Source organism: Camellia sinensis, chromosome 10 (assembly GCF_055761805.1).
Source record: "Camellia sinensis isolate YWXY chromosome 10, ASM5576180v1, whole genome shotgun sequence".
Classification (NCBI taxonomy): Eukaryota; Viridiplantae; Streptophyta; class Magnoliopsida; order Ericales; family Theaceae; genus Camellia; species Camellia sinensis.
Genome location: NC_138970.1, coordinates 91,413,172 through 91,427,135, shown reverse-complemented (window position 1 = coordinate 91,427,135; position 13,964 = coordinate 91,413,172). Strand labels below are relative to the sequence as shown.

The 13,964-nt window shown below is 33.8% G+C and overlaps 1 protein-coding gene across 1 annotated transcript; it reads left to right on the top strand.

Annotated features, from left to right (window-relative positions):
* The first annotated feature begins 742 nt into the window (after nucleotides 1-742).
* On the top strand, nucleotides 743-12,608 carry LOC145801678 (putative purple acid phosphatase 20). The gene is made up of 5 exons (XM_082893414.1): nucleotides 743-999; nucleotides 8,054-8,348; nucleotides 9,407-9,981; nucleotides 11,114-11,202; nucleotides 12,204-12,608. Exons 1-5 carry the CDS (start codon nucleotides 862-864, stop codon nucleotides 12,385-12,387), a joined length of 1,281 nt encoding a protein of 426 aa, XP_082749540.1. The 5' UTR covers nucleotides 743-861; the 3' UTR covers nucleotides 12,388-12,608.
* Nucleotides 12,609-13,964: the final 1,356 nt, after the last annotated feature.

Sequence of the window (13,964 nt, the reverse complement as noted above, 5' to 3'; positions counted from 1 at the left end):
AAAAAAAGAATAAAATAATTATAAATTATATATGACATTTTATCTCAATAATTATTTAAATTATTTTATCTTTTAATGAATTATTTTAATCCAATCTTCTTATCAAACACCCCAATAACAAGGAAAATGATTTGTCCCCCTAAAAAAGCCCCCCCAAATGCCCAAAACGACGTCGTTTTGGGGTTTTTTTTTTTTGTTTTGCCTTGGTTTGAAATTTAGGGGGATTAGGGGGCCAAAAATTAGGGGATGTAGCATGACCGCCAATAACAATGATAAGTCCATTATAAAAATCCAAACAAGAAAATAAATAAAAAGCAACGCCAACCCTAACACCCAACAACAATCCCAGACAAAAAGAAATGTCATTATCATCGTCATATCACGCTAGAATTGTGAGACTTGCTTTCACATTTAGCATTCAGATATGTCATGTACAAGAAAAGCCTGGAATTTTCCCCCCAAATTGATTCTTTTATCTGTCTCAATATATTTTTAGTAGTATAAAGGTGATTATTAACGTAATATTTTATAATAATATGATTAATAAGAATATGGATTATTAATTATTTATAATAAGTAATTATTAAAAAATATAAAAAATCATAATAAATAGTGATTTATAAAAGAATATCATCACGTCATAATCCGAAACTATTGTATAATTTTCCAATCAGATAAGAATGCACCAAATAAGAGAATCTCTCAAATAATAATTCATATTTGGGAGCAGAGTATAATTCTGAGTGTTTTACGTGCAAGGCAAAGTCCCTCACATCCATTATAAATCTGGTAGTTCTGTCTTACAACATTCGTCATATTCTCTCATTTCTCCTCCAATAAGCTTCTCTGTGGTTGCTTGCAATGGCAGTTTGGTTGATGTTTACCATGTTGGCCTTCGCCGGAATGTTAAGTTGTGGTGTGTCTTATGATAGACCACTGCCCCGGCCGTCCCGCTTTGTCCGGCTGGCGGAGGAACTCGATTCAACTTCTCCACAGCAGGTATTATTTCTTGTGAATTATAAATCAACATATTTGAGAATTATATATCCACTGTGTTTCTCTAATCATAAAACTTTCGAATTTTTCTTACACAAATTTTAATTTAGAAAAGAAAAAAATTGTTACTGTCGTTGTAATCAAAGCACAAATTTCATCCAGAAATCTTGCAGTTTGATCTACTTTACTTGAAATTTTAGACAAGAATATAATATATTTTATATAATTTATTTATTTTTTAAATGTCCAGAATGCAAGCACTTTTTGAGTTTTGCTGTAAAATGGGAGGCAATGGATCCCTTTGCTCTGAAGTTTAAAAAATATATAATAAAATTTACAAGTTTAAACATAAGTTTTAGTTTTTAGTAGCTAAAATTATCGGGAGAGAGAGAATTTTTTTTTTTTTTTTTTTTTTACTATTAATGCATTTAAATGAAAAGGGTTAAGTGTTACGAGAATTAAAATTTTAAGAAAACTTAGTATATTTATTTTAAATTTATAAAATTTTGATGTATTTTCTTTTTAATTTTAAAGGAAGTTATTGTAATTTATTTATTTATTATTATTGTTATTTTTCAGATCTAATGGGTATGGCACCAACAAATTTTACATTCTTCATGTTCTTTTTAGTTTAGAGCCCTAGTGAACTTTTTGATTATAGAAAATGAGAAATAATTTATAATGATTGAGCATGGTAAGATGATACTGAGCCTACTTTGCTTTTTTGTTAAAATAATTATAAAAAAAAAAAATTAAAACATCTAATCACATTATTTTTTTATATTTTTTTCATAAAAAATAAAAAATTAATTAAAATGATCACACTCTAAACACCAAAAACATTCCGGAATAGTTAAATCCTAAGAATTCAATTGGGTTTAGATAAGGATCTAGTTTCTCTTCACTCCACAAAGTAAATTAGATGGTACTATTTGGGCTCGTAGAGTCTACCACGGATTTAATTTTGATGATCCGAACTGTCTAAAGTATAAAATTCGTTAAGTATTTCATTCTTACAAAAAAAATCGCATTGATCGGATATTCGTAATTATTTGATCAGAATATATATTTGTCAACTATTTATTTTTAAAATCATATTTATCATTAACAAAAATATAATCTGATCAAGTGATTATCGATATCTGATTAATATAATTTTTTACAAAAATAAAATACTCGATAAACCTTATATATTAAATAGTTTAAATCATTAAAATTGAACAGCAATAATAGAGACTACTAAAAGTGATGCTCTAAAGCATCACTAATGTGTTGGCATCCACTTAAAAAAAACAAACCAAAAAAACGCAATAACACTATAGCAATAGGTAGGGGTGAGCAGCGGATATACCGATCCGCCAAAACCGACCGAACCGAACCGATCCGCCGCATTTTGGACGGATGCGTGATGTCGAGCGGACGGTTGCGGATTGATTTTCTCTAATCCTCCAATTTGGCGGACGGATGGCGGATTTGAGGTTTCTTTGGCCGCAATCGAACCGCCAAACCGCGAGTACCCTTAGTAATTTATAAGACTTTGTGTTTTCAATTTGTTTAAATATTTTGTTTGTGTCTTCAATTGAAAAAGAGTTCAAATATTCTGTTGAAAAAATGTTTTCAACTTGAATATATTTTTTGAATTGAAAAAAATAAACATATTATTTATTTATATTTTTTGGTTTTTAAATCTAACTCTAAAAGTAATAAATAGAAAATATAATATATGCTGGTTGGCTTTTGTTTTCAAAAACATATATAAATGTAACAATATAGAGGCATACAATCTCTACTATTGTTTTGTTCATGGTTTTGGTGGTTTGCATTGTGTTTATATTTTAAGAACCACAGATTGTAATATTTTATGTGAATGAGGCATGCTGTGATTGTAATATATGGATGAGGCATGCAGTGATTTTGATATTCTAAAGTTTCAAACTTTCTTTCTTTGGATGAGACATGCAGTAATTGTAATATTTTTTTAAGTCATTAACTGTAATACTTTCTTTTTCTTTTCTTTTTTTGAGGAAGTGGACAAGTTGAATTATGTTAAAAATTTATAAAATTTCAAACCGCCAAACCAATTCGCATCCATCCACCAAACCGCCAATCCGCTCAATCCACATCTGTCGAATTGGCGGACGGATGCGGATTGATTTTCTCCAATCCACCAATCTGGCGGACGGATGGCGGATTGAAAGTTTTGTGGCCGCAACCGACCCGCGCCCACCCCTAGCAATAGGTGAGACTCACTATTACATTATTAGTGGTGCTCTCACTCATTTTTCAAAATTGAATCCCTAATAGATTTCCGGACCCAACTGCTTCAGTCGGATTTCCCACATAATGCAAGCATAATCCTTTAGATAATTCGGTGCATATGTCCCACATGAGCATGATTTGATGGAAACTTGAAGAGACTATTGCGTCAACACGTATTGACTTTTGTGTGGTTCATCTCACGAGTAGTAATTGTGTTGGATGGCACGACACACCAAACCCTATAATAAAGGACAATGACTAATTACAATGGGAATAACTCTGCTCTAGGAGTGTAAAATGACCTTCGCCATGTGGATGGCCCGAAGATTGTCCATAGTTTGGGGTGGGTCTGAACTAATTAGGTTTGGACCTGAATCCAGTTTGGGACTCTAGACTTGTGCTATTATTTTGAAGTCTAGTCTAGTTTGTGGGCCTGTCTCGCTTAGGCAGGCCTGTGGCTCGACCTATCGGCTAGTTCAAAGACCCACTCAAAGCTCGGCCCACTCAAGACCTATTGTCATTTTTGGAAAAAAATAAAATTTTGGTGAAATTTTTTTTTAAAAAATGTTCAAGCCCTGCCTATGCCCGAGCCCAAGCCTACCAGCCCATCCAAGGCCCGAGCCCAAGCCTACCAGCCCATCCAAGGCCCAAATACTCCCTGTGCCTCGACCTAATTTTATGGTCCGTGGGCCGGGTCGGGCCGACTTGAATTTTGACGGAAGCCCGTGAGGCCTGACATGGGCAGGCTTGAACCTAGGCTGGGCCAAATTTACACCCCTACGGTCTAGATTTTTTTCTTCATACACTTTTATATTTTATTTTTTGAGTTTCATTCTAGATTTATATTGATAATTTAAATCGTTTTATTTCGTAATTTTAACAATTTACATAGATTATACAAAAAAATAGTTTTATCGAATATTATTAAATATATGAATAAATTACATTTATTTTTTAAAATAGACAGTACTTGTGATTTTAAATTTAAATATTTCATTTGATAAAATAAAAAGTGATTTGTTTATGTATTTATTGATATCCGATAAAACTGATATTTTGCACAGATGGTCTTCATTGTGAGATTTACAAATTGAACAGTTTAAATTATCGTTGTGGATATAGAATGAAACCCAAAAAATAAAGTATAGAGAGTCAGAGTATGGAGGGAAGCCATAATCAATTACAATTCTTGCACAAATCAAAATAAACTAAACCAAACCAAAGCATACTTAAAACTAAATTCAACCATTGTTAGGTAGGATTGGTAAAGATAATGACATTGATTTTCTCAAGCAAAAGCTGACATAATGGGTGTATAAGCACGAAATAATCGTCACTTGTATAATCTTGTTGATTAAGCTTGCGCTCATTTAAACGTCGTCATTTGACCTGAAATCACAAACATGAGCTAGTTGACGGGTGTGTGTTGGAAACCCCTCCGATGCTTAAGTTAGTAAATAAGACAAGGAGGAAAAACTCTATGAATTCGGGAATAGTAATTGCAATATCTAGAATTAGGTTAGGCTTGAACCTTTATAAGTTTTACATGGCAGAATTTTAATAGGACTCTAATTCCTCATCATAGAGTCCTCTTAGGAACCATGTTTGTAAAGAATAAGGTCTATCCTTTAACATCCTCCTTACTGCAAACCAAATGAGATGACACAATTCTTTACATAGCTTTTAGCCAAGTAGTCGAACTACATTCTTATTAGCTCTTCCGCTAACCGAGCTACCTGGAATTCTCCATGAAGCTAGCGCAGCGTGCAACCGTCCTAACGTTGCGCGGTGCCTAAACTAGCCCGGTTGATGCATGCGCTCAATTTACACTCAGCCAATCAGATGAATATAGCTCGGTCCAATCTTGATTACCACATTAGAAGAGGACAACTAAGCTGGTCTAACTTTAACCCGCAGCCCAATAAGGCGTAGGTTGGCCCAAAAAAAACGACCCAAAGCAAGTCTGTCCGGTCAAATCATGCAATAGGGGTGAGCATGATCCGGATTGGATCGGATTGGGATAAAACCAGGACCAATCCGTTATTTACGGTTCCTGAAAAATTGGAACCAATCCAATCCGTTTAAATCATGGAACCAATCCGAACCAATCCATTTAAATACGGATTGGATCGGTTTAGGATCACGGATTCACATAATTAAATAACAAATATATATATATATATATAATACTTGAATTTCATAAAAATATAAACATAACGCTATATTAGTTCTATAATAGCAATATGTTTTTCTATAATAACGACATACTGTTCTATAATTTAAACAACCATAAGAAAACTGGTTTCACCATAAGTATTTAGACCATTGCAAATTAAAACTTAAAACTAACAAACAAAAGTAATAAAAGAAGATATTATACGGTTTTAGGTTTGAGTTTAGATTTTATATAGAATAAGAGAAGATACTATGGGGAGGTTGTATAACAAAAATATAGACTATTTGTATACGGTCCGGATCGGTTCCAATCCGGAACCGTGGGATTCAATCCGGAACCAATCCGTGAACTACGGATTTTTAATTCTTCAATCCGGAACCGAACCGCGGATTCAAAAAACCAATCTAAACCTATCGGATTGGACTGGACTGGATCGGATTACGAATTTCACGGATTCCTTACTCAGCCCTATCATGCAACACGTTTGACCAACCAGGCCTTCTCTGCATGGCCCAAACCATGCAACTTTGCAGTCCATAGCACGGCCCCCACAAAGACCAGATTTAGCATCTCAGCACAAATTTCCAAAAAAATAAAAATAAAAAAAAAATATATTTTTTTACCTCAAGTGCAAAGTGAAAAATCTGGATGAGATTTTAATAAAATGCTAATTTTAAAATATAGGAAAGTCCGGCCCAGATTCATGTTTTGGATTTGATTCCTACTTATTATTACCATTTTTATTTTTTAATAATTGAGTGACTCCATTTTGTTTATGAATAATTTCCAGCTTCTTATTGAATCTTTAGCTGGAATTTGCTTCAAGTGAGTCCAAATTTAACACCGGGATTCAAAATTTTGGGTGGATCTTTACACTTTTTACATATATGGATTGCTGCGGTGAGGCTTTGATGATCAAAAAATATTCATATTGTATCATTCATGAAAAAAATTAAACTAATCTGGCATCCGTGGCCCGATGATCATGTCCTAATTATTTTTTAAAAAATTATCAAACTTTTGTAACCATTTATTTTTTTGAAAACAAATGTAATCTTGTTATGGGATTATAGATATACAATTAACCTTATTTTTTTACATGAATGATAAACTCGATAAACTCAATAATATGAGCCGTTCAAATTATCAAAGTAGGCTCAAGAGCCCCACAGCAAGTTACTGTGTCAACCCTAATTCCCTTTTTATATAGGGATGTTCTGTTTTGGGCCAATTAAATATTATATTTTATTGACACATCTTCAACAAATTCATTTTTGCTTTAATTGAGGTATACTGTGAACTTATGGGGCAAGCTCTGAAGAGAAAATGAATTCATTCACTGAAAAAGATTACAATCTATTATATATATACACAATGAATTTCGACCTTACTCAACTGTCTAACAAACAAACAAACTAACTAACTAACTAACTAACTACTCAGACTAACAACTAACTGATACAAGTGGTTGATAGATTCCTCTGACTTTGCTAAGGTATGTGAGAGCACACGACTTATGCTGCACTCTTGATTGTAATATGATCTGATGATGATGGCTTCACTATACTTTGATGATGCTCTGTTTGCTCTGCATTAGGCTTTGGATAACTCTTTATCAAGCTCATCGGTCAAGAGCATCTCCAATGCTCTCTTCATATACCACATTTGTGTTGGGACTGGTCAAGACAAATTGAGACTTAAAACAAGAAGTTAAAATGAGGCATTTTATAAATTTTTAATGATATTGTAAAAAATTATTTAAAAGTTTTTTTGTTAGTTTTTTTGACATAAAAAAATTACCAATGAAATCTTCATATTCAGGTTTTGTTAATATATATATTTTTTGAATTAATAGTATATTTATCCAGAATTAATAGTATATTTATCCACTTGATTTCTTTTATGCCATTTTGTTGACAATACATACATTTGGAAAGGACCTAAGTTTAATACTTCAATTAACTCTAAAAAATTCTTCAAAAATTGTATTGTCTCATTATCAACTTTCTTATCAATCCCAAAACAGTAAGGAAGATGAAAATATAATCGTTTCTATAGTTAGATGTAACAACATATTTGGAAAAAAAAAAAATGCAATACAAACTAATAATTTTTATATAGTGTTCATTTCATTGACTGATGAATCATTAAGTAACAAAATTTTGGAACTTGAAATGAGATCTAATAATATTATAGAGAAAGTGTTATAATTTTGTAAGAAATATGTCATATCAATAAGAAACTGTTGTAAAATTTGTTAGTTTGTATATCATTACTCACATATAGATGTCACATAAGTTAGTAAAAGAAATTTGTAAGCAATATTTATTTGTCATACATTAGTCATTGGAATAACAATTTTAGAAAATGTTAATGATTGCCTAAACAAATGATCATTAGCCTCAATTTATACGCAAAAATCGTTAAGATATGTATGAAAAGTATTTTCATATATGTCGAAAATTATATAATACTTTTTACTATTTTGACATTATCTCAGTCAACACGACCATCATCAACTATTTGGTTACCCTTAAAAAAATTAGTAAAATGTTTTTTAAATTTATAATGAATCATACATAAACTAATGAGCTGGATTTTTTTTTATCTTACTGCATGAAGGTGCACATATCTATGGTGGGAAATGATCAGATGAGAATATCATGGATTACAGACGATGCTAATACCCTGTCAACAGTTAGCTATGGTACATCTCCAGGGAACTATGCTTTCTCAGCAAATGGGACTTCATCTTCTTACCGATATGTTTTGTATGAGTCTGGTGAAATTCATGATGTGGTCATTGGTCCATTGAACCCAAGCACTGTCTATTATTACCGTTGTGGCTCTGATTCAAACCCTGAACTCAGTTTCCAAACACCTCCTGCTCAATATCCTATCAACTTTGCCCTTGCAGGTATATATATGTAGATTGTTAATATGCCAATTTTCCATTTTTGTTCTCATTTCGATTGATCCTAGTTTAACACGTATCGTTGTAGCATGAAACGGCAAAATAAAGTTTACATGAGAAAATCACTATATATATGCTTAGAATAGGCGAAATCTGGATTTGTTGAATTTTGGGTTCCAGCATTGGCTGTGAAGTTAGGAAAATCTCAACTTCAAGTTTTAGATTGTGCATACTTAGAAAATGAACTTCCACTCTCTCCAATAATCTCAAATTTTCGAAATTTTGTTCTGATTTGGATTGATCCTGTTTTAACTCTTAGTAACATGAGACGACAAACTAAAGTTTACATGAAAAACCATAATAAATGCTTGGCGAAATCTGGATTTGCTGAATTTGGGGTTCCATCTTCAGTGATGAAATTGGAGAAATCTTAGTAGTCAGTTTAAAATTTGAAAATTCAGATGGTGCAAACTTTGAATACAACTAGTGTCACTTTGTGAAAAAATGAATGATTTCTCCCTCTTTTCCGTCCAGGCCTTGGAATTTTGGACGGAAAACTAGTCTATAACTTTACTGGAAGTTGAAACCAGAATTGAAAGTTCAGATCATGCCAATTTAGAAAATAACCACCTCTCTCCCTTCCCTTTTTCCAGTGAAAAATGAACCACTCAGCTCACTTTTTTTCTAGGCCTTTGATTTTTGGTATTTCTCCATCTTGATTACTAAAGTTGGAATCCCAAATTGAGTGATTCCATTTGCCAATCTTCTATCGTGTGTTTTGTAACTATGATTCATATTTCTATTGAGTAATACTAGGATGACTAAATCTTTGCATAAAAAATTTGCTTACTTATATGACATGGCACCTTACATGTCATCTATCGTCTATGCACCAGTACAATGAATGGAATTTTATTGCACTAATATTACAGTGATGACATATGATATGAAAAGCAAATTTAGTACGAAAAATTCATCATTTCAACATTAGTCATTTCTATTACAACATGCTATCAAGCTAGTCGTTTGACTCAAGCCAATTGTGTATATTTCATTTTCAGGTGATCTGGGGCAAACGGATTGGACAACCTCGACCCTTGATCACATTTCAAAATCAAACTACGACGTGTTCCTACTACCAGGGGACTTGTCATATGCTGATACAAACCAGCCACTTTGGGACTCATTTGGCCGGCTGGTTGAGCCCCTCGCCAGCCAGAGGCCGTGGATGGTCACGCAAGGCAACCACGAGATCGAAAAAATCCCAGTAATCCACTCTCTGTCCTTCACCTCCTACAATGCCAGATGGCACATGCCATTTGAGCAAAGTGGCTCCAATTCCAACTTGTACTATTCGTTTGAAGTTGCCGGTGTGCATGTCATTATGTTGGGCTCGTACACAGATTTTGGTCCCAGCTCGGCTCAGTATAGCTGGCTGCAATCCGACTTGAGGAAGGTTGATAGGACCAAGACACCTTGGTTGGTGGTGCTCCTCCATGCACCGTGGTACAATTCTAACACCGCTCATCAGGGGGAGAATGAATCGGTTAACATGAAGGCGGCCATGGAAGGTTTGCTTTATGGAGCTCGGGTTGATGTCATATTTTCAGGACATGTCCATGCATATGAGCGCTTTGTAAGATTCCTTTCCCTCCATTATATGATCTTGTCATTAGCTATCATGCACTTGAGATTCTCTGTTCTTATTTTTTCCTGTTTCCCTTTTAAAACCACCTTTCTACTATATGAGATGGGAACATATACTTTTTTTTAAATCTTTTTTATTATTATCATAAAATGAGTCTTTGTAGCACTATATATATTTGTCAGTTCATATTATGATAACTATTTAGGCAACTATCAATTACAATGAAAATCATTGATGACTTGGTCAAAACAATGACAATTAGGTTGTGTTTGAATTATAAATTTGGGTAGAAATTTGGAAAGAGAAAGGAAAAAGCGATGGAAATGAAAAAACAAAAAAGAAGTTTATATTTCATTCACAAATCTACGATCCAAAGACTCTCTTAATTTATGTTCATCTTTGAAATGTTTCTAGCTGCATATATAAATAGGAACAGATATATTATTGCATTTATATAACTAAGTGAAACTTGAGTTTTATCCATCCAAAAAAAGAAACTTGAGTTTTAAGTGACATCGAATATGATCTTCATTACTCTGCCAAGTTCATACTTAATAACCAACCAGATCAGAAAGACTAATGAAAATTTAGAAAGGTACTGCCAATGGGCTAATTGGACCATCCATTGCATGGTTAGAATATTGAGACGTGTTCTCTGATTACCCCTTGTTTGGATGGAAATAGGGGTGATGAAATGCAGAAGTTTGGGGAGAGTCTGCAATTCTAGAGCTGTAAATGAGCCGAATTGAGTTGAGCAGCTTGTTCAAAATTGATTTGAACACTTAACGAACTTTTAGAATGTGATCATACTTGGTTTATTTATCTTTGAAACCAATTTCAAAGGAGCTTCAATCAAGCTGAATTTGAGTAGCTTAGAGGCATAACTTTCATCTTTGTTGTCGTCTTGAAGAACACTAACGTGAATTTCATTATTGCTTCACAGTAGTCAAATAGTCATAATGAGTTAAGCTCAAATGAATGAGATATTAACGAACAAAACACGATTTGAGTTTGTAATCTAATTTTACTTCACTTTTTCCCGCTTTATGAAGCATTTGATTGGATTGTGAACTCTAGTACTTAACTGATTTTTATTTCTGTCACTCTCTTTGAATTTCAGACTCGTGTTTACAAAGAGAAAACTGACAACTGCGGTCCAGTATATATCAACATTGGGGATGGTGGCAACCGCGAAGGCCTCGCCAAAAAGTAAGTTTCTTTCTGATAAACTGCATGTGATTGGTGTCACAGTTTATGTTATTCTACAAGTACTAGAAGTTAAATTTAAATTGCTATTTTGTGTTGTTGCCCTCTTTAGGACTTGCATCGAATTTCACCGTGTGTATATATATATATATATTTCGTTTTGGCAATAAAACTCATCTATCAAAAACAAAAGAAATTAATTTTGAATTTTATACATTCATATACAAATATGAACAATATGTAATTCTATGCAGAAGAAAAATCATACTTATTACGAAGTCCTGCATTCCAAATGAACTAAACCTCTTTTCTTCATAGAGTTAGGAGAACTATAACAACTGATAATCCTCTGTACTCAAACTCAAATTACTCTCTCTCTCTCTCTCTCTCTCTCTCTCTCTCTAGTTGCATGATTGTGTCTCGAGATTCTTACCATATCATGCTATTAGGAGTACATTGGGACAGAGAGACAAAGAAATTCAATACAAAGGATCATGCACCGCTTGTAATAGCCACTAGGCCCTGTGTGGTTTGTCAGATATGATTTTGAGAATTAGAGGATAAGTAATACCTAGGAATTATGAACAAGAGTAGTAATACCTAATATTTGGGATTTGAACATTTTTATAATGTAAGGTTTGTGTTATGTTTAATCAGAGTATAACATAAAAAGGGTTTAGAAGGAGAAAAATTATTTCTAGTAGTTAAATGGAAGATGAGAAAAATTATTATCTCATAGTAGAGATAGACCTCATATTTGAAGTGAAAGAACTAAACAAGCATTGGATAAAATAAGGTAAGAAAAGAAAGAAAAGAAACATATAGGAGCCATGAGATATGGAACTTGCAAAATAGCCTAGCCTATTTATTCTTCCTTCATCTTTTGGTGGATATGTCACTTGTTTGTGTTCAACTAAGTTCAGTTTATCAAATTTCTTCTATTATTTTTATTTTATAGATCTATTAATTAATTGCTTCACAAATTTTTCTTGTGATTTTTACAGTTATATAGATCCACAACCCACAATATCAGTGTTTAGGGAGGCCAGCTTTGGGCATGGGCAATTACAAGTGGTGAATGCAAGCTATGCACAGTGGACATGGCATCGCAATGACAACGATGAACCAGTTGTAGCCGACTCTATATGGTTAACAAGCCTCTCATCTAATCCATCTTGTAAGATGTAATGTAAAACTTAATGTGAAGATGTTTTTGTTGTTTTCTATGAACTCAGTAGTTCTTCAAAATAGAATTACAGAAATATAGTAATAGATTTTGGTACACATCAAATGTTTTAGTTCATTTGGGACACGGACCATTCCAGGTTAGATTATGAAGTTCATAGTAAGATAGACATTTTATTAGGTTATGTGTGAATTCAGTTTTATATTAGATGATTTTGATCTCACACGATTGAAGTGAACCTACCTTTTTGGTGTCAAGGTGCAGGTTCAACTCCATAGAGGAGTTTGATATTTTGGGGTAGTTTATTTCTCCCCATGTTGACAGGTATATGTACTTAGCGGTGGTCGTTGGGTTTGAACTTGATAGGCTTGGTTTATTAATTGTTTTTCTAATTATTATGAGCTAGTGGTATGTTTAATGATATAAATAGTTATTATATTTATAATTACTCTTATCTATTGACCCCACAAAAAAAAAAAAAAAAAAAATTTCATTGCACACGAGAAATTTTTTATTTTAGAATCCTTTTACTCAATATCAACATAGATAGCATTATAATCTTGTTTTATTTATTTATTTATTATTGTTATTATTATTTTTGTGTGTGAGCCAATATGATTGCACTTGACAATTACTTTCATAATTTAATGAGAGATGATTTGTATTTTCCATCCCATGTAAAGTGGGAATATATGTGAGAAAAGAAAATTGGGAAAATGGCATGAGATTTTTGCATTTGCCATGTTCACAAACCTTTTTTTTATTCTTTGTTAAATTATATTTATTCTATTAGAATCATGCTCCTAATTACCAAGAGTGTAGTGTCGATACCATCCTCACAAATCTGACCTGGGTTGGGCCAAGATCTTTAAAGCCCAGCCCCAGGCCCATATAGCGATCCCGGTTGTCCCTTTACTGTTCTGTTGTATTCCGAACTCGGTTCCGTGATGTTGGTGGTGGTATACCTTGTTGTCATCCTTTAATTCCACTTGATTGAGTTTTAGGATGTGTTGGGCAGAGTTGTTACAGGTTGGTTAGGCTTTGGTTTCAATTCTTTGTTGCCCAGTTTTTAGGAGGTTCGCTCGAGCGGGTCTTCTTGCGCTCAAGCGGAGATTGCACGCTCCCAGTATTTTGGTGTTCTGCAGAACTTCTATGAGCATGTTTTCCACGCTCGAGCGGGTTTCTTTACGCTCGGGCGGTGGCGCTCGAGCGGGTAGTACCTTTGGGTGTAAGTTCTAGGAGGGGGAAATCTACGCTCGAGCGGACTGGTTTTCGCGCTCGAGCGGATGTACTTTATTCTTGTGTCTTGGCGCTCGAGCGGGCCTTATTGCGCTCAAGCGGACCTAGTTTTTTGTTCTTGACGCTCGAGCGTTGTGTTCTCTGCTTGAGCGAGAATGTCGTATATCAGTTGGCAGCTGGGCATTTTAAAATCACTTTTTACATTCTCTCTCTCTCTCTTACTTTCTAAAAAGCCATTTTGAGAGTTCCTCTCTCTAGAAACTCCCTTCTCTCTAGGGTTTGATCTAGTTAGGGTATTTCCCTTCCCTTCGGCCTTTGTAAAAGTTGGGTTGATCGTCGA